The sequence below is a fragment of the Mustela nivalis genome (genome assembly GCF_964662115.1).
Source record: "Mustela nivalis genome assembly, chromosome: 4".
In the NCBI taxonomy this organism is placed as follows: domain Eukaryota; kingdom Metazoa; phylum Chordata; class Mammalia; order Carnivora; family Mustelidae; genus Mustela; species Mustela nivalis.
This window is the reverse complement of record NC_139023.1, coordinates 129,890,105-129,916,940: the sequence shown is the minus strand read 5'-3', so window position 1 is coordinate 129,916,940 and position 26,836 is coordinate 129,890,105. Positions and strand designations below refer to the sequence as shown.

The 26,836-nt window shown below is 34.3% G+C and overlaps 1 protein-coding gene across 2 annotated transcripts in view; it reads left to right on the top strand.

Annotated features, from left to right (window-relative positions):
* Positions 1–26,836, top strand: part of FSTL5 (follistatin like 5) — a 766,488-nt gene that overhangs the window by 480,489 nt on the left and 259,163 nt on the right. For both annotated transcript variants that reach the window (XM_082728205.1, XM_082728204.1), the window contains exon 7: positions 17,091–17,257. In XM_082728205.1, coding sequence (XP_082584331.1) covers positions 17,091–17,257 — 167 coding nt within the window. The remainder of the gene's footprint in view (positions 1–17,090; positions 17,258–26,836) is intronic.

The following is a 26,836-nucleotide window of genomic DNA, read 5'->3' as shown; positions in this document are numbered from 1 at the left end:
CTCATTTAGGTTGTTTTCTATGCATTTAATAAATATTTATTAATAATTACACTATGTATTAGGCATAGTCCTTCAATAACTCCATTTTCTTGCATTTCATCATATTCTACTCTGCGTTTGCACCCTTTTCCTAATACTAGATTCAATATAACACAGCGGTAACTAGCACTGTTCCAGAAGCTAGGAGTGGGATTACTAGGTTCAAATCTCAGCTCTACCACTTATACACTGTATGACCAAGATGAGTTACACAATTGTTCCCAACTTCAGTGTCCCGAACTTTCAAAATGGAATAATAATTCTAACACATATGATTTTTGAGGATTAAATAAATAAAAACTAGTAAAGTATGGAAAAGAGTACGTAGCACAAGGTCAATCAATGCTCAATGTATGGTAGCAAATATCACTTGTGAAAATCATAATTTACTAAAACCCTTAATTCCTACATATTAATATGTAGTGCTTTTGTATTCTTCCTTTTATTTTCTCTAATTTAAATTTTATGCTATGAATTTTCAAATTTTATATCATCTTTGCTCCACTACTTATACAACTGTGTAAACTTGAAAAATTACTTAACATCTCTAAATCTAACAGTAAAATGAAGAGAGTAACAATACTTCAGATTTCCTTGAGTGTTCAATACTAGATAATTTAATACAATGTCTAGTGTGTATTCAATAACATCTGGCTACTAAAATTATTGTTGTTTTAAAATGATTATTTGTTTGCTAAAAATAAACTCTAGGTATATGGATAAAAAGTTAATAATCCTCTTCATCTACTACAAGATATATTTCATTTAGTTTTTACTTCACTGTCATGTAGCAAAAATTCTCTCCCACAATAATCCATAGTTAATCTCCAAAAGGAGTTCTCTAACCAATACTCTTCAATTTCTTTCTCTTGGCATCCCTTCTGTGTATTACCTTACATTTATCTAAATTAAATCTCATCCTGTATTGCTGTTTTCCCATTTCTTACTTTTCACCACTCTGAAACTTTTCTCCACCTTCCACTGGGTTTACAGTTTATTTTGAAAATATATCTGTAGCTTTGATAAATGCATACTCTTCTTTTGTTGATCAAACATAATGATAGAGTCCTCTCTGGATTCAACTTGACTCATTTAATTATTACATTCTCTTTCTATATTCTCAATGATTTATTTGTGTAATTTATATTATCAGCAGTAGTAGCAAGAGTGATTAAAGCAGGACCTGAAAGAAAGAGGGCCTTAGAAACTTCCAAGATTGGTTTACTGTTCTTTTGTTACATTTTGCTAAGCCCAAATGTCTGCAAATTGGGTCTAAGGATTGTTGTGAATGTTCTTTCTTGATGAAGGAAAACCAAGACAGCATATTTACAATTATTTCCTTCACCCTCCCCACCAATATTCCTACCTTTAATTAATTTTATTGATTTCTATGAGGATAGTTTGTGATTTCTATCCAAGTTCCTATAACAAGAAAGTGCTAGAGTCAGAATTTAAATTTAGAATCATACCAGGAGCCAGTTTATACTCTTCTAATGTGATTTGTTCTTTATAATCATATCATACAAATTAGTTTATATTGGCTATATAGCACAAAACAAGGTAATATTTCATATATAATAATATATTACATGCTGTTAAGCCTAATATTTTTTCAATTCTTCCTCTTTTGAGAAAATATGAATTTTATCATTCATATAAAACATATATTGGTAACTTCTAAAGATTTTCTATCATACAGCATCATATTAGCATAAATTACATAGTGATTCTAGGTTCTGTTTTGTTTTTAAATTTTTTTCTTAAAAGCACTTTTGTATAAGTATTTTGCAGCAATGCAACATGCCTTCGGGGAAAATAATATATTTTTTCTTATCTCACTAGAATTATTTGTACTCCAAAGAAAATTACTACACACAAGTTTATGCTTTTATGGTACACAGTAAATCCCTGCTTCTTAAAACTACCAAATTAGAATGTTGATAAATAAAAAAATGGATTATATGAAAATACTTTCTTAACTGTGCTAATTACAGAGCTTTACCTTTATGAGCATAAGAGGAATTAGCTAAGAATCTCAGTGTGTTTCTGGGTGTTGCTATTTTAACCAAATGGTGAGCTAAATGTCTGGATTATCTAATATTAAATTGATAATTAAGCGGTACTGGGAAAATATTGTGCTCTGTTGTTCATTTGTATTCCAATTTCCAGAATAAATGAAATTCTAGTAACTATGTATTTAGAGACTATGATTTGACATTCTTTATATACCAAGATCAAAAATAAGTAATACCTATATCAGTTTATTAAATTTTTATGGAGGGAATAACACTAGTGAAATGCCTCTCACATATTTTTAAACGATGTGTATTATTTTATTAATAGTGAGCAATTACGTAATTATCAATTATTACATTTTTAACTTTTTTACTGAAGTGATTAGAAGCATATCTATTTAGAGTTATACCTCTATGGGGAAATTAAATATTTATGAAGTATCCTGCTATATCTACAGTCTTGTATCTATTCCTTTCTTTCTATTTTTATGATGTTAGTTTTGTAACAGATACCTCAGCTGAGTAAATCAGAGATTATAAAGTTGATCTCAGATACTGTGGCACAAAACTTCTGTATGGGAGAAAGGGGTTTTGTTTCCTGTGGAAACAAAGTACGGCAACAGCACTGGGTGCTCAAGTTCCGAAGCGTTCTCCCAAAGATAAGATTTATATGCATCCCTCTGTTAGACGGACTGGTACATATCTTGACTGAAATGTTTCTTTATCAAAATTAATAGTCCCCCTTTTTGCTTTCTGTATATTGATTGCCTTTGTAACCTAGCCCAAGTCTGCATGATGGAGACCAAAGCCAATCACGGAAACATCAGGGATGCAACAAGGGAAGAGTTTATCTGAGAGGCAGCCAGGAGAGGGAAGACAAACCTCAAAATCTGCTTCCCCAAATGGGAAGAGAAGGAGTTTTTGGTTTTGTTTTGTTTTTAAAATCATAGGGATTGAGATTATATATTAATGATGATGAAATTTAGGACTCTTCATGAGGAAAGATGGAGCAAGCACACTGAGCAAACATATATGTAATGTACATCCTATGTTCACTTTGAGGGTGGCAACAGCACCAAAATGAGGCAAGGTTCAGGCCCTGACATCAGGAGGGTATCTCAGGACAGGGAGAAGGGGCTACAGGTAGGCTCTGAGAGCTGGTATAAACTGACTGGGGTCTTGGATTTACTAACTTATGTAAAGAATGCAGAGCCTTGCTTATTCCTAGGCTCGAAACATACTATTGACTTTGAGTCCGGGCTTCTGTAGAGATAGCTAAGGAGTTTATTAGTGGGGTCTGAAAAGACGAATAGCTAATTAGGGGAAAACAGTTCTCTGAAAAACGAGCTTTAAACTTTCCAATATTTCACCCTCATTAAATCTATGGGGCATGTTTTCACCTTTGTTACATTTTTCTTATAAACTGTTAAGTCACCGACTTCTAGTGCTTATAGTGCTTCAAACTCGGTCACTAGTTATCTTTTTAATATATGACACCTCAATCAAATAAGCCTATCAGGGAACCCCTTGGTATGGTGACATACTATATGACAGCAGTGCCTGGCCCTCCAGTATTGCTTGAGAAAATCCAAATATGCTGCTGGACCAGTCAGCTCTGGTTGTTGTGTGTAGGAGCAATTTGTTTTTTTCTAAGGCAAATGCAAATATAAAAGAGATGTGGATTATTCAAATTACTTACATCAAAGGCTAGAGTAGCCTTAAGAAAAGAAACCAGCAAGTAATAAGACGAATCTGCTGTACCAAATCTTTTCATTATTTTCTTTCCTCATTGCTATTCTTTCCACCCATGTCCCAAAGAAATTCTTTCAGTTACGACATTAATGCTGTAAAATGTTAGTTTAGTATCCTGCCGAATATATATTTGCATTAAAAAATTTCCATTAATAGTGAAAACCGAGAGTGCTATTTTTGCTTTACTCCTTTAGTGTCTTTTAGTTTTTGCTAAATATTATCCAAACAAAACAAAATCATTCTTGTTGACAATGCTATATGAAATATACTGTTTGTACCTTAAAATAGCTTCAATTAAGTGAATTAGATTATAAAGTTTAAAGCGGGGATTGGGTGGGTTCAGTCAGTTAAGCTTCTGATTCTTGATATTAGCCCTAGTCATGATCTCAGGATAGGGAGATCAAACCCCGCATTGGGCTCCCCACTCAGGACAGAGCCTGCTTAAGATGCTCTCTCCTTCTCCTTCTGCTCCTCCTGCTCATGCTCTGTCCCTCTCTTTCAAATAAGCAGAGTTGAAAAAAAATTATAAATGTTAAAATACTTTTGCATTTACTTTGACATTTTATAAATGTATACTGAAATATTGTACTAATTTCATATAATTTTAAAACAAGTTTCCTTTTTTCATGAATTTAAAATAAATAGAAAATATATTCTCAAAAATAATTACTTAAAATATAAAGAGATGTTAATTGATAAATTATGTATTTTCTATCACAAATTTGTAATCAAAAACTCAGACTTGAATATAAAAATAGTGACATTTGACAATTAGTACTTGTTTGTCACAAAGAAATAAATACAGTGTCAGAGGTTGGAATTCATCAGTATTGTGAGTTTGACCTAATCTTTTACTTATTTAACCAAAAAAATGCATGCTTTACTTGTTTGTCCTATGATGCTATAATAATCAATTTTACTATTTAAGAATTACTAAAAAATCTTTTTGGATTTACTTGAGCAGCTTCTTTTAAAAAGAGATATGTTTAACTTTTTTAGTCAGTACTGTTGACAAAATTTGCTCAAATGAGCAGGATGAAGACATAGCACCTTAGTAAAATCTTCAACAAAATTGAGAAACTTATTGCAAATATCAAATTGACATAAAAGAATGAGATTTTTGCATGAAAAAGCCACAAAATGTAGATTTTGACATTTATTATACTGAATCTTTTTTCTCAAATAATGTGCTTAAGCAATTAGGAGATTTATACATATAGAATTTCAATTAAAGCCATGCAAGTTCTAATTTACATAAGCACATTTCAGTTTGTATCATTTAAATCTAGTACATTAATTTTAGCCGTCAATGTATAGAGTATCTATTTAAACTTACTGGGTAAAGTACATCATTGTTCACTTCTCTTCTTTGTTTTGATGATGAAGATAAATGACCCTAAATCTGGGTTCTTGGGCAATAAGACAGTGTTTGATTTGCTGGAGAGCTTCCAGTTGTACTGTATTTACATAGGATTTGTAAGGACCTGTAGTTTCTAGGTAGTGATAGTGCTTAAAATTATGCCCAGAAGTTCCTAAGAGAAGTGTGTATTTAAAGTAATTTAAATTACATTCATTTGCACAGAAGACAGATTCCTAGCTTTATAATTGATATAAAACCATTATTGTATAGCAACAATCATAAGCTTGTAAAAATCCTTAAATTTATGGCTTTTGGGGGTATAGGTGAAAACAAATGAGAGCAATCTCTTTTTCTTCAATTCTAGACTTCTCCAGAATGGTAGACCAAATAAATGTCACTGATCCTCTCAATTAATACTTTGTAAACTCCCTGTGCTTAAGTGGGATTGGGAAATAGGAAATAAAGGTAAGCAAATACCCTGATTTTTTCAGAAAAGGAAAACTGATTTCTGATTTTCAATGAATAACTGCACCCCACAAGTTAAAATGGCACAGAAGACTATCGCAATAGGGGGGAATGACTGAACTCAACTCCACTGAAACAAAAGGCAGATGAGTTATAAAGCACCAGGGTGAGCAAACTGAAAGGTACTAAAGGGCAATAGGGTAGAGAAGGTGGTGGTCAACCTGAGGACTCCAAGCATGTCCCCTCCAGGGCACTAACTGAAGTTAGCCTCACACCCTCTCACAGAGACTGTGATAAGAACACCATCTTCCCTGATGATTACATTTCAAAAGGATGGCTCTGAGGTCCTTGAGAAAGGCATTCCTGGGTGGTATAACTGGCAGGAGGCTGGGAGAAGATTTGCACCTCAAAGGGGCAGAGAAGGAACTTACAATAGCAATTTTTCAAAGCAAATGCTCTAAGAAGAGCAATGTCAGAGCCCTGTAGTCTCTACAGGTTTTGTCTCAAGTTTAGTTAAACTGAATCTGTCTTTGTTGATGTAGGTCCCTTTGATTTCTTATTGAGAAAGTGGTGGCAGAGTTGACAAGGGTTCCTTAGAAGGTTTTCCTTCTCTGAAGTATTTCTGCTAAGCATTTTGGTGGTTAAAGACACATTTGAATTAAAATGTTCCCTATTAAAATGTAAATTCTCTCTTGGAAATCAGGCTTGTTCACAGATTACTACTGTGAATGACTTACATGGGATAATCAGATTGCTTTCTTTCTGGCTGAGAAATGTGTCCTGAGAATTAGTATTTTGATTGGATGTTAAGAAGAGAGAAGAAATGATCATTGTTCTACATGATAAACTTGGAGAAGATGGACCCAGGAGGATGTTACTCTCTGGAACAAGAAATTTGTATTTGGCCAGGACAAACTTGACTCACTTTTACATTTTGTTTTGTACTTTAAGAGTAGCAATTGTCATAGTTATTAGAGAAACTCATCCTTTCCTTATTCATAGAAGCTTCAAAGATGATAAAAAATACAGTGGTAGCTTACAAATTCACCCATCTATAAATGGGAACATTTTTTGTGTATTCTGTAAGTAATTATTTTATTCCTAGTGTTCTGAACCTGGAATATGAGCAAGAATCCAATAGACCACATTTAAATAACATGCATGTTAAAGGGATACAAAATGTGCAAAGTAGTATTTCAATGACTAGGCAACTTTACATAGAAGGCCAGAGAATAAATATTTTAGGCTTTACCATACCATAAGATTTCTGTAACAACTATTCAGCTCTACCTATATAACTGAAATCAGACAAAGACAATACAGTAATAAATGAATATAGCTGTGTTCTAATACAAATTTACTTACAAAAACAACTGGTGGGCCTTATTTAGTGCATGGGCATCATTTGGCCAGGACTATGGGAACATTTCCTGAGGTGAAGAAGTATAGATACTCAACTCTTTTATAACCTACCTGAGTTAATGCTCTAGTTGCAAACATATGGTGATTTGCATGGCATAAAACAAAACAAAACAAAACAAAATACAGGAGGCTAACGGCTAAGAATTTGTCAGTAAACTTGAAAGTGACAAGAAAAAGAAAAGCTCTCTAGACAGAAATGTCTTTAGAGTTGAAAAGGGCAATTCATTAGCTGATTAGAGCTTGACTAGCTTGAGAATAGCAGACTCCCTTTTTTGTAATTTTCTGTTCATCAATCTTGAGAAGCTTTTGACCTGTGCATTAGAAGGGAGATTCCCAGGCTCAGAGCTGACACCACTTACTAAACCTGATGCTTTCCCAATTGTAAATGAGTAAATTGGTATTCAGTATAAACAAAGGTATCCTGTGATTTTGATTAGCTCAGTCAATCCCCAATAGCTTAATTAATTCTGGATGAATTGTTAAATTTGTTTCTGAATTTGCATAGCTGAGACCCAGTCTTCTGAAGCTATGAAGAGCTGCCAAAATGAACAGCCAATGTTCAATTCCCCATCTTTCACATCTATTTGCTGAACATAATAGGGAATAGGGAGACTCCAACTCTGTAAAACTTCATAGTGTAGGCTAATGCTCTGGACCCCAGTTTCAGTTTTATCAGTTAATAGCAGTGTATTATGGCAAACAGCAATCTTCTTTACCTGAATTGTTTTAATTAGGCAAACAATACTAAAATCTTTTTCATTCTGAAATGCTCAGAAATCTAGCTTACACTGCATGGAAGGAATAGTTCATTTAGCTCTGTCTGACTGACTGTAATCTAAAAAATAGTGAAAAAATTTCAATTTATTAGAGACAGGGCAAAAAATGTGCCATTTGATTGACTCTACCATTAACGTCCTGGGGTTTCCTTGAGATAAGTTGAAGGAATAAACACAGGTTAACATTCTTTCCTTATATCCGTAATAGCTTTTTAACACACCACTGAACACACTGTTAACATACAGGAAATAGACAGTGATTAGCTGATTGCTTTGCCCTGACTGACAAATGAGGATTCACAGCAAACTCTTCCTGTTAGATTCTTTCCTTCGTATGTCGCGCAATTTCTCCTCCCAATTTACTACATTGAATTCCATTTGTAAGTGATCACACTGAAACTTTTCAAAGATTATTAGAGATAGTAAATGTATTCAGTATTTCATGTATTCAGTAATTTAGGCATTTAGAGAATAATATCAAATTTTCTCAAATCACACATGGTATTTATATCACAAATTGTACAGGAAAAAGATACTTGATTACTTCAACATTTCATTATATTTTTCATGATTTTTGAAGATAGGAGAGTGATTATCATTATGTTCAATAGCCTTTTTCTTAGCCTGCATATTAAGTACAACATAAAGGATACTTATTTTATGTAAGAGTAGTACCAAAATAGAGCCTATGTTGCCTTGTGGGTCATGAGCGTGGGTTTTTCTTCTCATGCTTACGTAATATCTATGAAAATTAAACCAACAGAATTTATATAAGCAGTGCCTTTTTCAAAGCGAACATAATTCCTAAGCATGGTAAAACGGTGCCTATCTTAACCTACAAGTACTTCAATAGCTTTCCACTAGTACCGCACTGTGTGGCATATCCAGAATCTACTAAAGACCATGCACAGTAGTATTTTAAAATATCATATCTTATCTTCATAGTATTTATAAGAGTTAGCTATCATCCTTATTGTAAAGATGGAAAAATTGAGACTCACAGAGTTTAAATAACTTGTCAAAAGAAGTCTTTGAAAGAGTGTGCATTAGAGATCAAACTGAAGTAAGCATCCCGGTGATGTCACAAATGTGATTCTTGTTGATGAATATTGTCTCAAGGTTTCCAAATTATAACGTTAAAATTAACTTGATTAGTTTGTGTGACCACCTAGTTCTCCCTGGATACAATTTTTGTTAGGTCGAATTTCAAAAGGAAACTATTATTCATTAGAAAGAATTATTTTCCAAATTACTGGTATTATACATATCACTGAATGAATAGGCTTATTCTTCACATATTCCAGTTTAAATTCAACTGTATATAATTTATTTGAAAGAGAGAAATTAGATAAAATTGAACAGAAATGTTGAATGGTAATTGCACTGCATTTATAAGACCACAGAAGGAATATCAAAATCATGAATTAAAAGAAAAGAAAATATGACTTACCATTGTTAACATTTAAAATGTCTTGAAGTATTATCAAAATACAGTCCTGTCTATAATGTTGTATTGTCCTTATTACAGAGCTATAAAGAAATTAAGAAAACGAAATTCCAATTTTGTACAAGAACTTTTTTTTTAAAGATTTTATTTATTTATTTGACAGATCCACAAGTAGTCAGAGAGGCAGGCAGAGAGAGAGAGAAGGAAGCAGGCGCCCTGCCAAGCAGAGAGCCCGATGCGGGGCTCGATCCCAGGACCCTGAGATCACGACCTGAGTTGAAGGCAGAGGCTTTAACCCACTGAGCCACCCAGGTGCCCCTGTACAAGAACTTTTGCTTCATTGTCATACAGAAAATTCTCCTACTGGTCTTTTTTTTTTTTTTTAAAAGATCTTCCCATAACTTTAAATCCCTCCAATGACATAAGAAGAAATGATGTTTTTGTTTTAACTAACTGCTGAATATTTATGGTTTTGATTTTAGGTCCTTCTGGTTTCTCTCAGAAGTCATGGCAGAAATAATCCCATTTTCACTTGTATTCTTAGAATTTTCCTGTCTAGCGGGTCTTTTTCTTCAGGATAAACTTGGGAATTTTTTATTCTATTCTATTCTATTCCTCACCAGATTCTTTTCTCCCAATTTAGACCTCTCTTTTTTCCCCCTCCCTTCTGTCTGGTATATTAAAGGCATCTTCATAATATATGCATTGCTACTTCTGGTATATATATTTTTTAATAACACCTAAACACTCTTATACTCTAGCCTTCTGCAAGACACATGGCTAACTTGGAAACATTAATTGGCAGAGCAAGTTTGTGTAGATGAGGCTTTATTTACTAATGAAGAAAGAAAGTATATATATGAATTTACACTCTTTTTCACGGAATGTAAGATCTTCTGTTGCTTCATATTCTTTCAATACTTATCACTAGGCTTTATAATTTATGCCATTCTCAAAGTTTTGGCTTAAATTTTCATCTCTCTGATTACATACATTGCTAAATACTTTTTCAGATTTTCTTAAGCCATATGGATTAACTAATTCATGGAATATTTGTTCAAGTATTTGGTTGGTGATTCTTTGGAATTATCTTTTACTTATTAATTTTTAGGAGATCATTATTAATTTTCTATCTGAGATCTTTGTTAGTTTTATGAATTTATTTTCCTGCTTGGTGTCTTGCATTTTTGGTCTCTTAAAAGTACATTTTGAGGGTGCCTGGGTGGCTCAGTGGGTTAAGCCGCTGCCTTCGGCTCAGGTCATGATCTCAGGGTCCTGGGATCGAGTCCCGCATCCGGCTCTCTGCTCAGCGGAGAGCCTGCTTCCCTTCCTCTCTCTCTGCCTGCATCTCTGCCCACTTGTGATCTCTCTCTGTCAAATAAATAAATAAAATCTTTAAAAAAATAAAAAAAGTACATTTTGAAGAATAAGTGATCTAAATTATGATGTGGTTAAACATATAAATCATTTCCCTTGAGGTGAACTCATTGCTGTTGTTGTTGTTATTGTTACCTGTTTTTTGCTTGTTTGTTTGTTTGTTTTGATTTTAGTGTTTATTTGTGTGTGTGTGTGTGTGTTTTGAAACATCTTTCTCTGCCTAGGAATATGAAGATAGTCCTCTATATTATCAGGCACTTTGAAGTAACAAAGTTTAATGTTAAACTTTAACACTTTCATTTAAACACCTTCTTTGCTCTCCTTTCCTTCATGCATCTTTGAGCTCCCACCTAAGAGCATTTTCCTTCTGCCAGAAGAATATCCTACAGAGTTTACCTTGAGACAAGTTTACTAGAGATGAACTTTCTAATTGTTTTTTTTTAAATATTTTATTTATTTATTTGACAGAGAGAGAGAGATCACAAGTAGGCAGAGAGGCAGGCAGAGAGGAAGGGAAGCAGGCTCCCTGCTGAGCAGAGAGCCCCATGTGGGGCTCGATCCCAGGACCCTGAGATCATGACCTGAGCCGAAGGCAGAGGCCTCAACCCACTGAGCCACCCAGGTGCCCCTCTAATTGTTTTTAAAAATATATTTATTAGAATTTTATATACATAAATAAAAATTAAAAGATTGATTTTATTTTCTTTCATCACTTAGAAGATAGCATCCCGCTAGCTTCTTGTTCCTATTTTTGCTGGTGACACTAGTTACTTTTCTGGCTCTACTTGCTATAGAGTCTATCTGTATTTTCTTATTTGCATAATTTTAAAGATTTTCTTTCTCTTTAATCTTTTTTTTCAATTTTTCCACTAAAGTGTCTAGCTATAAATTATTGTAGTTTTTCATTTGCTTTGCTAGACATTTGATGATCTTCTATTTATTGATTGGCATCTTTCAAACATTTATGGAAAATCCTCAGGTCCTATTTCTTCAGATATTAGTTCTGTTTCATTTTCTTTGTTTTCTCCTTCTGCGGATTTCACATGGAACTATTTTTGCTACCCTCACCTGAATTTTTAATTCTTCATCCTTCTATGTTTCATTGTGTAAAATTTCTTTTAATCTTTTCCTTATTTTAGTCATTTACTTTTCTGCTGTGCCTAATCTGTTCTTAAGCATATCAATTTAATTCTTATTTCAATTATTACATTTTCTACTTATATATTTTCTATTTGGCTCTTTCATGAATTTATAATGTTTATAAATTGTTTAAAGTCTTTGTCGAGTTTTCTGAACTGATTTTATTTTCATAAACAATTAATTTTTTGATCCTGTTGGATTTATTACTATTGTACCCTCTTTCTGCTTATTCTCATCACACTGTCTTCTGTGTATGCCATGTTATCTTTGTTTCTTGGACATTTTGTTAAGAATTATTTGTAATAATGATTAGATGACTTGGATGATACTATCTTACTATAGAGAGGAAGATTATATATTTTACAAGACACTTGGATAAAAGTGAGCTGCAGTCCATATTCACTTGCATAGTGAGGCATCCTGAAGTCCCAGCCGAGAGAAGGTGGTAATCCATTACTGTACCCATTCCATATGCCTGAAGGAGTAAAAAGCCACCAAAGGGCATTTAAACCTCAGTCATCTTCTCTAGTTGAAAAAATTCCCCAAACACTAAGTGACTCAAGGTGAAATCTTATGTATATAAGTTATAGTTCTTCACTATCTTATATCTCTTTCATGAGATAAGAATGAAAAGAATAAGTCTTTCATATATTGTTTTAAGAATATTATTTGTATTTATTCCAGGTTTGTTTGTTGTTTTTTTGTTGTTGTGTTACTTCTTCAGTTGCAGAGTTAGTCCAAATTACCCAATCCATTGCTATCAAAGGAACGTTTCTAGATATCTTTTTAAATTTTTGTTTTATTTTTGCAACACACATTCTGATATAAGCATATAATATAAGATAAACAATTCTAGATATTTAGAATTGATAAGCAATTCTAGACATTTGATCACAGTAAATTAGTATATATCTTGACATGTCTAAATTAAGTAAAAATTAATATTTATTTTGAAATCACATATTTCTTGACAAAAGATACCATCAGAATTTTCAAATTATTTTAAGGGGTATATCATTGAATAAGTGTGGTTTCATTATGAGAGTAATCAATAATTCCACTTAGGATTTCCATCTTTTTTGTGTGTGTGATACATTTCTGACTTAAGTATTTTATCTGTTTTTAATTAGTGATTATTTTTAATGGAGTAGAGAAGGGAAAAATACATGTAATTTGAAAATGTTATTGATAAAATTTCTTCCATATTTCATTCCTATAATAATAGTTATGTGTAATTAGGGCAATAAGATTAAAACTAGTATTCAAATATTTAACATAAATAGGTACTTAGGAATTTCAAAAGAACAGAATATTGTTTATGATAAATTAAATTTTTCTGATTGTTTTAAATGAATGTAATCAAATTACTACAATCATCTTGTTTTTAATTGGTGTTTCACAATTATTCATATTATTTTATTCCTTTTTTGTACTTTTTTAGAACACATACTATTTTTACCCATGTTCCTATTACTATTTCTATCACCCAGTTGCTATTAGAATAAATCCTTCATAAATACTTACCTGCTGTGGTTGAAGTTGGATTCAACTGTATTTGTCTTTCTAGCTTTGGGTTCTGCTGGAAGAGACTAAACAATTTTCATTACTTTGAAAGCAATGTCTTAATATTCCTCTAAGGCAAGTTATGAAAATGAAAAAAGTGCAAAAATTTTTCCACACTTTTATTTGCCTCTTCTCTTTCCCAAGTAATCAAAAGAAAAAGCTGATCTAGAGATGGCATTAGTAGTCTTCATAACATGAGATTAGAGGAAACACGACAGCTAGAGCTCTGATTTATTTCCTTGGATACTAAAAGGTTTTCCAATAGGACACAAAGCTTATAGGTCAAAAGAAGTACTGAAGTGTTTCAAAAAAAGTTAGTACCATCTCTTATACCTAGCCTATGTATTTTTATGCCTTTATCTTTGTTCAAGACATCAACTAACTCTTGATATCCTGTAATAGATGATTTTACTTAAAGAAAACTTTTCATATGTGTGTTATCATTCGACCCGAAAGGATGGAAGAGGGTCCTAAAACGGTACATCTTATTTTCTGCAAAGCAATTTTCTGTACATAAGTAGCATAAGATGTAGATAGAATGTTATAGAATGAAATATGCTATCCTTAATGTATATCCATGAAAATATATATTAATACTAATTGATAAGAAATTAAATTTTCAATATTTTTCCTGGAAACTCATTTCTAAAGTGATAACTGTGAACACTAAATATACACAAACACTCAGAGACAACCAACCTATACTAATATCACTTAAAATAAACCTTAAGTTGGCTTATGAATTGATTTATAGATTTTGTTTTAGGTTGTTAATGTGTTTCTAGGCATAATCACCATTTTGTTATAAAATATAAATCTGATATGCTTTATGTGTACTTTCTCCACCATTAAAGCATGTTTGATTAAAGTTAGAATGTAGGAATAAAAGTGTTTAATATTAGTGAATGTGTGTGCTTAAATCTTTCCTTGTTAATAACTATCAGGAAGACTAGTAAAGATAAGCATGAAAATTTTGTAGGTAAAAGACATCTTGCTGCTGCATTTACTTAAGGAAAAAAACACTTAATTTTGAGAAGTAGCAAGTGAACATAATTGGCTTTGTGCATGTAGTCCTATATGATATGTCAGGGAAGAGGAGAAATATATGTTGCATGAAATATGCAGGAAAAAATTCTAGAGTTTTCAAAATACACATCATTATTTAAGAATACATATTACTGAGGTAGTTTTTAAATAATTTCAAAAAATGTAATCTCCAAATTAAAGAAAAACTTTTTTACTGTGCAAGATAATATGCCCTGGGTGAATAGTAATTATTTCTCAGTATGTATCCTCTCAAAAAAATTACATTTTAGAAAGATGTCTCACATTGTTATGCCAAATCTCCACATTTACTCTAACATGTTCAGATTATCTAATTAGCATTGTTAGTGTGTCACTAGTAAAAGCACAACAAAGTTCAATGGACTGAGCTCTAATACCAGATACAGGAGGTTAGTGAAAAGATTCTAAGATGACTTAGTAGCAATTGTATTTCTAAATGTCAGAATAGCCAATGCTAACATGCTGATTTTAGAACCAGATGTCCCATTATTTCTTACATGATTTTATAAGCCAGAAGTTGGAATTCAGAAATGTTAATAGAAAATTATTGATAATCCTTATAATAGTCTACATGATGTTACTACTTTTGTAATTCTCCCTTTTTCTATAGGTTTGTAATATTAAAATAAAAAAGACCTAGGGACACCTTGGTGGCTCAGTTGGTTAAGCATCCAACCCTTGACTTTAGATCAGGTCATGATCTCAGGGTTATGTGATTGAACCCCATGTTGGGGTCCATCTTTATCATGGAGTCTGCTTGAGATTTTCTCTCTCCCTTTCCCTCTGCCCCTACTTCCTCATTCTCTCTCTCAAATAAATAAATACAATCTTAAGGGGAAAAAAAAGACCTAAAGAAACACTGTTTCTGCAAATTTCAAATATTTACTATGCCTAATTGGCCAAATATATTTTAGTGGTTTTATAGAAAGAAAGAAAGAAAAAAAAAAGAGTATGAGTACTAAAGAAAAGAAGATTAAACATATTGCTTGTGTTCTTTTTGCTCAAGAAACATTGAAATAAAATATGAATATAGATAAATACCATTAAGAAACATCAGGGTGCCAATACAAATGACTGAGCAAGGTCCTTGTTACCCATTTGTATCATTTCTATAAGTGATGTCCTGACAAAAAGAATAAACTTGGGCTGAGTCTGGCTCATAGGGTTTCCAGTTTCAAAGGCAAGCCTACCCACTTCTTTAACAACACAAAAAGCTTTTCCTTAAGTCATTAAGACTTTTAGATTTAGGCACTAGATCTTCTACAACAAGTAAAAGTCAATTTTTTTCATTTATATTCATTAACTAATGGTGTGGAAGACAGGGCTTATGACAACAGAGATCATTTAATGTTAATGCTTACCATATGGTTGTGGGGGGATTGTATGTTCAATCCTCGTCTTTCAATACAAAAGTGTATGCTATTTTTGACTTGACAATTTATGATGGTACCAAAAAATAACGTTATTGTTTATTGAATAGTTACATTCTATAAAATGTATTTGATTGGCATTCATCTTTCTTCTCAAGAGGACATAGGATTCAGAAAGAGAGAGAAAGAAGATAGAAATGTGAAAGGAAAGGAGAGGGGTTTGCGGGGGCAGGGCACAGCAAAGATTGCAACTGATATGTATCTATTGCAAATTAAAAGCCACCACTTTCCTGTACTCAATGCCCCCATGAAACATACCATCAATCACAACAAATAGAAGACAATCATTGTCTCTCCCCCACTACCACCATGGAAAGTTCATTTCAGAATATTAATTTGTGATATTTTAACCTGACTAAGACTGAGCAAAGTCAAAATGCAAAACTCAGGGTAGAAAAGTTAATGTCTGTGAATGTCAGCTGATGAGACATGGGTGAAAACTTGTAGGGTTATCCAGTCATCTCTCATGAAAATGCACAATGACAGACTTGTTAATTCCCATAATGGGTAAAGATTGTCTGAAAACAGAAAAGGAAAGCCAGATCCAGATTTCATATTATATTTACTGGTTTGGCATAATTGTTAGGAGAAATGTGTTGAATAGTTAAAAATATTATACTTGACTTTAAAATTTAAGGATTAGGAAGCAACTGTACTATACCAACACTGACTGATAAAGGCAGCTGACAGAATTTCACTTAATTGCTGTTTGGTTGGTGAACTTCAGTTTTTCCTTCGTCAACTTCCCAAATAAATCTTATCCCCTTAGAGTAAATTTATGTTTCCCAGCATAATGATACATTTTACCCATTCAGCTATGCTAGTGTTCTCTGAAGCCAGCCAGCAATGATCTCACCTCACCTACAATATAAATCTATCAGTGAATAAACAACATCATTTTTATTTCAATGCCGATGTCACACTACATGTCGATTTGGCAGTTAAATAATTTATCTCTCTTTTGGGTGCAATCTGCCAGGCTTATAATAACTCTACTTCTGATACTCATTTTATGTTTAATAGTTCTTTGCCTCATGAGGATGCTTGTCAATCAATTAAATTGAAATGTCATTCTGACCTTTTATTGGAAACAATTTATTCCTTTTTTTCATTTCATCACAAGCTTTTTTCCATTTTATTCAAACTAAAAGCCTTAATTACTAGTATTCAAAAACTTTGTACTAATTAACCTTATAAAACTACATGCTCATCAACATTACTGACACTTTATCTTTACAGAGGTTATCCAGTTGAGTCTACCTGAGGATCAGAAACTAAGCATTACAGCGACAACTGTGGGACAGAGTGCTGTTTTGAGCTGTGCCATTCAGGGGGCACTGAGACCCCCCATCATCTGGAAAAGGAACAATATTATTCTAAATAATTTAGATTTGGAAGACATCAATGTGAGTACTAAATAGATGTTGCTTTAAAATTTGCATATTTCACGCAGTATGCTTTAGACTTTGTAAAGTCTGAAGAGCTTAATGAATATTGGACATAGAGTAGAAGAGGGCTATTCGAACATTTTCATTTCCACACTACTGACTGAGAGGTGCACCATGGATCATTTGAAATTACCCAAATCATGTGAGTAGATGTGGTGAGCAGGCTATGGAGCACTGTATTAGTGAGATTATATCAACTTAAACCAATTCTTTCTGATGGTAAGAATTTCTACAGTTATCAACAATTAATCCTTTTGTATTTGCTATTATGGTTGAGCAATAGCCTAAAGCTTGTGAGGTGTTAGATTGGGTAAGGGCAGTTTTTGCTTCAGATACTTCATAGTGTATTAAAAATAATAAACATTAATCAAGCAATAAATGGTCTATTTTCTAGAATAAAATTGTATAAATTTCTCCACTGAGGTTCACACCTAGAGACTCAGAATCTTAAACTCAATTTGAAAGGGTACAGCTTTGAAAATGAAACAGAAACAGGGTATTCATCTGTTCCTTCCATGCTATGTGTTCCAAGTGAGGGTTAAAAAGTGTACATCCTCCTAGATGATGAAAAGAACTAAAAAAGTCAGTGTTATGGGATGCCCATGGAATTACATTCGGCAATCCTTTGTCTTAGTGATTTTGGGGATTTTATGATCTCTATGCATGTAAATTTTAGTTATTTTTTATTATTGCTCAAGAAAACCATAACCTTTTGCTCATTCTTTGTTGCTTCATACAGAAACTCCAAACCACAGGTCTAAGAGTCACTCCTATGTATACTACCTTACTAAATCTTCTTGTTTAATGTCTTCAAATGATTCAAAACAGAAGATTTCCAACTGTAATTTTTTTATTTAATATTTTTTTCTAAATTTGTTTACATCTGTGAAATTTCTTCAGAAAGTATATGGAGATTAATACTTAATTCCTATGATACTAAGAATACTGTGCATTAGAATAGCTATAATCTCAGCAGTATTCAACAATCTTTGAGAGACAATGATATGCTTATATGTTGTTATGTCTACATTTTATCTTTTATTTTCTACCTTCATTCCTACTATCAAGTTTTCCACTGTTATATCCAGAGGCCCATGTATTCTTTGGTGCTCTGGTTTGAATACCTCAAAATAAGCTCATTTGAATTGTTTCAGTAAGGAAGGGTATGTTATGAATAATCTGTGGAAAAATTGTAAACATGAACATACTTTTGTGTCTGTATCTTGTAAGTTATTTTGTTTCCTTCCTAACTTCTGACTGTTCTAGGAAATTGAAATTTCTAAGAAAAGGATTGTAAATAAGTTTGGTGTCTAAAATATATGTAAGCACTAGACAAATTCTGGCATCAATAAATTGACTTATATTGGATAAAGTTATTTTGGTTACATTTAATATAGCAGATAAATTTTGAGAATTTTAAAAACATTTTTAAGATTTAAAAGGTTTCATTTTCATTACAAGGCATATTGAAATAAATCAGACATGCATTCCTAACCTATAGTATACATATAACTTATAGCATTCCAAATGAAACTGCAGGGATATCTTTGAAAGGGATAGTTATGTAATTTTCCTATATACTACTAGTGTTTTCATTTAAATACATTTACCAATATAACTAAAGGGTGAAATAAAAGTTACAAAATATTACATTATATTTTGTTTTGTTCTTGCTTCTGCTTTTAAAATAAGGACTTCACCATGTGAATTATCTATTTATAGTGATCCATCTGTGTATAGAATTTATAGTTTATTACAGTTAACAAACTATATAATTTTTATACATAGAACTGTATTAAATATAATAAACTATTATATAGCCTACCATATATTATACTATATAATATATTTGTTATAAAATATTTATTAAATAGTTTATGTGTGTGTGTGTGTGCATATATATATATATAGAAAGAGAAAGAGTTGATATTGTCTCTAGTGGACTTTAGATGTGTTATCTAATTACTTAACATCTTTCGAACGACCCTTCAAATATTTTGGCAGTGCTTTGGTTCTTTGCTTTTCCAAGCTAGAAACCGAGGTCTTACTTAATGAGAATTCTTTGCAATTAGGGAGCAGATATGTGAATAAGGCCTTAACAAAGACACTGCTCAGCAGTTCATTTTGTAAGAAAGAACAGGGAATCACAGATGCTTTACAGAATTCACTCCACCCATCCATCCCTCCTCATGAGAGCTGTGGCAGTAGATCCTACTTACAAGGACATCAGTGATAAATGTTCTGGAGTTGGTCAGTGTTCAGCTTCAGTTGGATCTTCATGGGTTTCAGCAAGTGGCTTGTGCTTTTTTCCTGGCATCTCATTTCCTAAGGATAACACTCAGTTCTGGATATCCTATGATCTCCCTAATATCTTCATTAAATAATCTTCATGATTAAAACTAGCTAGAATGGGTTCTAGTGTTTGCATTTAGGAATGTAGTCTAAATAATTTTATGTGTTTAATATGTTAAGAAACATCTATAATCATATATTCTTAAAATGTATGTTTCATCATTACATATATATATATATATTACATATACATTTTAGATGACCTTACTATTATAAAATACATTTTTTGTTCATAAACAAAAAGCACATTCAAAATTTCCAGATATGAGTCAGTTTTATGCTCAATTAGTATATATTTGTTCTCACAAGAGTGGGTTTAATTCCCATTAAATTATGTAAAGTTAAAATTATAAGTGTTTAGATGTCAAAGGAAATGGATGACAATTTTTAATATCTTCTTGATTCTTTAATATATATTAGTAGGATTTAACATATATTTACCTAGGAAATATACAAATACTTTCTTATTGTAAAAGATTAAAATAATATAGGTTTATTTTTTTAAAAGCATGATTACCCCTCCTTTTTTATATCTATTTATTTCCATTCTTAAGTGTAAAAGAATCCAGTGAATACATTGTTAATCTTTCTTCCATGTATTAGAAATATAATTTTATTTGTTTAGTAAGATAGATTCATATTAATTCTCCTTGTCACAACTTCATTATTTTTTTTAATTTATTTTTTATAAACATATATTTTTATCCCCAGGGGTACAGGTCTGTGAATCACCAGGTTTACACACTTCACAGCACTCACCAAAGCACATACCCTCCCAATGTCCATAATCCCACCCACTTCTCCCAAACTCCCTGCCCCCAGCAACCCTTTTGTGAGATTAAGAGTCACTTATGGTTTGTCTCCCTCCCAATCCCATCTAGTTTCATTGATTCTTCTCCTACCCATTTGAGCCTCCATGTTGCATCACCACTTCCTCATATCAGGGAGATCATATGATAGTTGTCTTTCTCTGCTTGACTTATTTTGCTAAGCATGATATGCTCTAGTTCCATCCACGTTGTCGCAAATGGCAAGACTTCATTTCTTTTTTTTTTTTTTTTAAAGATTTTTTATTTATTTATTTGACAGAGAGAGATCACAAGTAGGCAGAGAGGCAAGCAGAGAGAGGAGAGGAGGAAGCAGGCTCCCTGCTGAGCAGAGAGCCTGATGTGGGACTTGATCCCAGGACCCTGAGATCATGACCTGAGGCGAAGGCAGCGGCTTAACCCACTGAGCCACCCTGGTGCCCCAAGACTTCATTTCTTTTGATGGCTGCATAGTATTCCATTGTGTATATATAGCACATATTCTTGATCCATTCATCTTTTGATGGACATCTAGGTTCTTACCATAGTTTGGCTATTGTGGACATTGCTGCTATAAACATTCAGGGGCACGTGCCCCTTAGGATCACTACGTTTGTTTTTTAGGGTAAATATTCAATAGTGCAATTGCTGGGTCAGAGGGCAGTTCTATTTTCAACATTCTGAGGAACCTCCATGCTGTTTTCCAGAGTGGCTGCACCAGCTTGCATTCCCACCAACAGTGTAGGAGGGTTCCCCTTTCTCCGCATCCTCGCCAGCATCTGTCATTTCCTGACTTGTTGATTTTAGCCATTCTGACTGGTGTGAGGTGATATCTCATTGTGGTTTTGATTTGTATTTCCCTGATGCCAAGTGATATGGAGCACTTTCTCATGTGTCTGTTGGTCATCTGGATGTCTTCTTTGCAGAAATGTCTGTTCATGTCCTCTGCCCATTTCTTGATTGGATTATTTGTTCTTTGGGTGTTGAGTTTGCTAAGTTCTTTATAGATTCTGGACACTAGTCCTTTGTCTGATATGTTGTTTGCAAATATCTTCTCCCATTCTGTCAGTTGTCTTTTGGTTTTGTTAACTGTTTCCTTTGCTGTGCAAAAGCTTTTGATCTTGATGAAATCCCAATAGTTCATTTTTGCCCTTGCTTCCCTTGCCTTTGGCGTTGTTCCTAGGAAGATGTTGCTGCGGCTGAGGTCGAAGAGGTTGCTGCCTGTGGTCTCCTCAAGGATTTTGATGGATTCCTTTCGCACATTGAGGTCCTTCATCCATTTTGAGTCTATTTTTGTGTGTGGGGTAAGGAAATGGTCCAATTTCATTTTTCTGCATGTGGCTGTCCAATTTTCCTAGCACCATTTATTGAAGAGGCTGTCTTTTTTCCATTGGACAGTCTTTCCTGCTTTGTCAAAGATTAGTTGACCGTAGAGTTGAGGGTCTATTTCTGGGCTCTCTATTCTGTTCCATTGATCTATGGGTCTGTTTTTGTGCCAGTACCATGCTGTCTTGATGATGACAGCTTTGTAATAGAGCTTGAAGTCCGGAATTGTGATGCCACCAATGTTGGCTTTCTTTTTCAATATCCCTTTGGCTATTCGAGGTCTTTTCTGGTTCCATATAAATTTGAGCATTATTTGTTCCATTTCTTTGAAAAAGATGGATGGTACTTTGATAGGAATTGCATTAAATGTGTCGACTGCTTTAGGTGGCATAGACATTTACACAATATTTATTCTTCCAATCCAGGAGCATGGAGCATTTTTCCATTTCTTTGTATCTTCCTCCATTTCTTTCATGAGTACTTTATAGTATTCTGAGTATAGATTCTGTGCCTCTTTGATTAGGTTTATTCCTAGATATCTTATGGTTTGGGGTGCAATTGTAAATGGGATTGACTCCTTAATATCTCTTTCTTCTGTCTTGCTGTTGGTGTAGAGAAATGCAACTGATTTCTGTGCATTGATTTTATATCCTGACACTTTACTGAATTCCTGTATAAGTTCTAGCAGTTTTGGAGTGGAGTCTTTTGGGTTTTCCACATATAGTATCATATCATCTGCGAAGAGTGATAATTTGACTTCTTCTTTGCCCATTTGGATGCCTTTAATTTCCTTTTGTTGTCTGATTGCTGAGGCTAGGAAATCTAGTACTATGTTGAATAGCAGTGGTGATAATGGACATCCCTGCCATGTTCCTGACCTTAGCGGAAAAGCTTTCAGTTTTTCTCCATTGAGAATGATATTTGCGGTGGGTTTTTCATAGATGGCTTTGATGATATTGAGGTATGTGCCCTCTATCCCTACACTTTGAAGAGTTTTGATCAGGAAGGGATGCTGTACTTTGTCAAATGCTTTTTCAGCATCTATTGAGAGTATCATATGGTTCTTGTTCTTTCTTTTATTGATGTGTTGTATCACATTGACTGATTTGCGGATGTTGAACCAACCTTGCAGCCCTGGAATAAATCCTACTTGGTCATGGTGAATAATCCTTTTAATGTACTGTTGAATCCTATTGGCTAGTATTTTGTTGAGTATTTTCACATCTGTGTTCATCAAGGATATTGGTATATAGCTCTCTTTTTTGATGGGATCCTTGTCTGGTTTTGGGATCAAGGTGATGCTGGCCTCATAAAATGAGTTTGGAAGTTTTCCTTCCATTTCTATTTTTTGGAACAGTTTCAGGAGAATAAGAATTAGTTCTTCTTTAAATGTTTGGTAGAAATCCCCCGGGAAGCAGTCTGGCCCTGGGCTTTTATTTGTTTGGAGATTTTTAATGACTGTTTCAATCTCCTTAGTGGTTATATGTCTGTTCAGGCTTTCTATTTCTTCCTGGTTCAGTTGTGGTAGTTTATATGTTTCTAGGAATGCATCAATTTCTTCCAGATTGTCAAATTTATTGGCGTAGAGTTGCTCATAGTATGTTCTTATAGTAGTTTGTATTTCTTTGGTGTTAGTTGTGATCTCTCCTCTTTCATTCATGATTTTATTTATTTGGGTCCTTTCTCTTTTCTTTTTGATAAGTCGGGCCAGGGGTTTATCAATTTTATTAATTCTTTCAAAGAACCAGCTCCTAGTTTCGTTGATTTGTTCTATTATTTTTTTGGTTTTCTATTTCATTGATTTCTGCTCTGATCTTTATGATTTCTCTTCTCCTGCTGGGCTTAGGGTTTCTTTCTTGTTCTTTCTCCAGCTCCTTTAGGTGTAGGGTTAGGTTGTGTACCTCAGACCTTTCTTGTTTCTTGAGAAAGGCTTGTACAGCTATATATTTTCCCCTCAGTACTGCCTTTGTTGTGTCATACAGATTTTGAACCGTTGTATTTTCATTATCATTTGTTTCCATGATTTTTTTCAATTCTTCTTTAATTTCCCGGTTGACCAATTCATTCTTTAGAAGGATGCTGTTTAGTCACCATGTTTTGTGTTCTTTTCAAACTTCCTTTTGAGGTTGAGTTCTAGCTTTAGAGTATTGTGGTCTGAAAATAGCAGGGAATGATCCCAATCTTTTGATACCGGTTGAGTCCTGATTTAGGACCGAGGATGTGATCTATTCTGGAGAATGTTCCATGTGCACTAGAGAAGGATGTGTATTTTGTTGCTTTGGGATGAAATGTTCTGAATATATCTGTGATGTCCATCTGGTCCAGTGTGTCATTTAAGGCCTTTATTTCCTTGCTAATCTTTTGCTTGGATGATCTGTCCATTTCAGTGAGGGGAGTGTTAAAGTCCCCTACTATTATTGTATTTTTGTTGATGTGTTTCTTTGATTGTGTTATTAATTGGTTTATATAGTTGGCTGCTCCCACGTTGGGGGCATAGATATTTAAAATTGTTAAATCTTCTTGTTGGACAGACCCTTTGAGTATGATATAGTGTCCTTCCTCATCTCTTATTATAGTCTTTGGCTTAAAATCTAATTGATCTGATATAAGGATTGCCACTCCTGCTTTCTTCTGATGTCCATTAGCATGGTAAATTCTTTTCCACCCCCTCACTTTAAATCTGGAGGTGTCTTCGGGCTTAAAATGAGTTTCTTGGAGGCAACATATAGATGGGTTTTGTTTTTTTATCCATTCTGATACCCTGTGTCTTTTGACAGGGGCATTTAGCCCATTAACATTCAGGGTAACTATTGAGAGATATGACTTTAGTGCCATTATATTGCCTGTAAGGTGACTGTTACTGTATATGGTCTCTGTTCCTTTCTGATCTACCACTTGTAGGCTCTCTCTTTGCTAGAGGACCCCTTTCAATACTTCCTGTATAGCTGCTTTGTGTTTGCAAATTCTTTCAGCTTTTGTTTGTCCTGGAAGCTTTTAATCTCTCCTTCTATTTTCAATGATAGCCTAGCTGGATATATTATTCTTGGCTGCATGTTTTTTCGTTTAGTGCTCTGAAAATATCATGCCAGCTCTTTCTGGCCTGCCAGGTCTCTGTGGATAAGTCAGCCGCCAATCTAATATTTTTACCATTGTATGTTACAGACTTCTTTTCCCGGGCTGCTTTCAGGATTTTCTCTTTGTCACTGAGACTTCTAAATTTTACTATTAGGTGACGGGGTGTGGGCCTATTCTTATTGATTTTGAGGGGTGTTCTCTGAACCTCCTGAATTTTGATGCTCATTCCCTTTGCCATATTGGGGAAATTCTTCCCAATAATTCTCTCCAGTATACCTTCTGCTCCCCTCTCTCTTTCTTCTTCTTCTGGAATCCCAATTATTCTAATGTTGTTTCATCTTATGGTGTCACTTATCTCTCGAATTCTCCCCTCGTGGTCCAGTGGCTGTTTGTCCCTCTTTTGCTCAGCTTCTTTACTCTCTGTCATTTGGTCTTCTATATCACTAATTCTTTCTTCTGCCTCATTTATCCTAGCAGTTAGAGCCTCCATTTTTGATTGCACCTCATTAATAGCTTTTTGATTTCAACTTGGTTAGATTTTAGTTCTTTTATTTCTCCAGAAAGAGCTTTTATATCTCTCGAGAGGGTTTCTCTAATATCTTCCATGGCTTTTTCGAGCCCAGCTAGAACCTTGAGAATTGTCATTCTGAACTCTAGATCTGACATATTACCAATGTCTGTATTGATTATGTCCCTAGCCTTCGGTACTGCCTCTTGTTCTTTTTTTTTTGTCTTGAATTTTTCTGTCTTGTCATTTTGTCCAGATAAGAGTATATGAAGGAGCAAGTAAAATACTAAAGGGTGGCAACAACCCCAGGAAAATATGCTTTAACCAAATTAGAAGAGATCCCAAATCGTGAGGGGGGAAAACGGGGATAAAAAGAGGTTCAAAAAGGAAGAAAGAAAAAAAAAGAAAAGAAAAGAATTTAAAAAAAGAAAACAAATAAGAAAAATATAAAAAAGAAAAATATGTATATTAGATAAAGTATTTAAAAAACGTTAAAAAGTAAAAGGTAAAAGTTAAAAACAAATTTTACCTGCAGGCGAGAAAAAAAACAAAAAATGAAAAAGAAAAAAATTAAATTAACTGCAAGACTCAAAAAAATCACTGGGAAAAAGCCATGAGTTCCGTGCTTTGCTTTTTCCTCCTCTGGAATTCTGCTGCTCTCCTTGGTATTGAAACCTCACTCCTTGGTAGATGAACTTGGTCTCGGCTGGATTTCCTGTTGATCTTCTGGGGAAGGGGCCTGTTGTAGTGATTCTCAAGTGTCTTTGCCCCAGGCGGAATTGCACCACCCTTAGCAGGGGCCGGGGTGAGTAATCTGCTCGGGTTTGCTTTCAGGAGGTTTTGTTCCCTGAGCGCTTTCCGTAGAGTTCCAGAGGACAGGAATACAAATGGCGGCCTCCTGGTCTCTGGCCCGGAGGAGCCGAGAGTCCAGGGCCCCACCCCTCAGTGCACCCTTAGACAACAGCGCCCAGTTACTCCCGTCTGCCTGACCTCCGGCTGCACACCGAGCTCACCGAGCCTGCGACCGGTTCAAGGTAACGCCGAGCTGTGAGCTTACTGTCGGCTCTGTCTCTGTAGCTGGCTTTCCCGTTCCAATACCCACAAGCTCTGCGACACTCAGACACCCCCGATCCTTCTGTGACCCTGCAGGACCTGAGGCCACGCTGACCCCGCGTAGGCTTCGCCCCGGTTTAGCCTCTGGAGCGATGTCCCTCAGCGGAACAGACTTTTAAAAGTCCTGATTTTGTGCGCCGTTGCTCTGCCGCTTGCTGGGAGCCGGCCCCTCCCGCCGGGGTCTATCTTCCCGTCGCTTTGGATTCACTTCTCTGCCGGTCCTACCTTTCAGAAAGTGGTTTTTTTTCTGTTTCCAGAAATGCTGTTCTTCTCTTTGATCTGCCGATGGATTTTCAGGTGTTTGCAATCTTTAGATAAGCTATCTAGCTGATCTCTGGCCAGCTGAAGTAGTCTCAG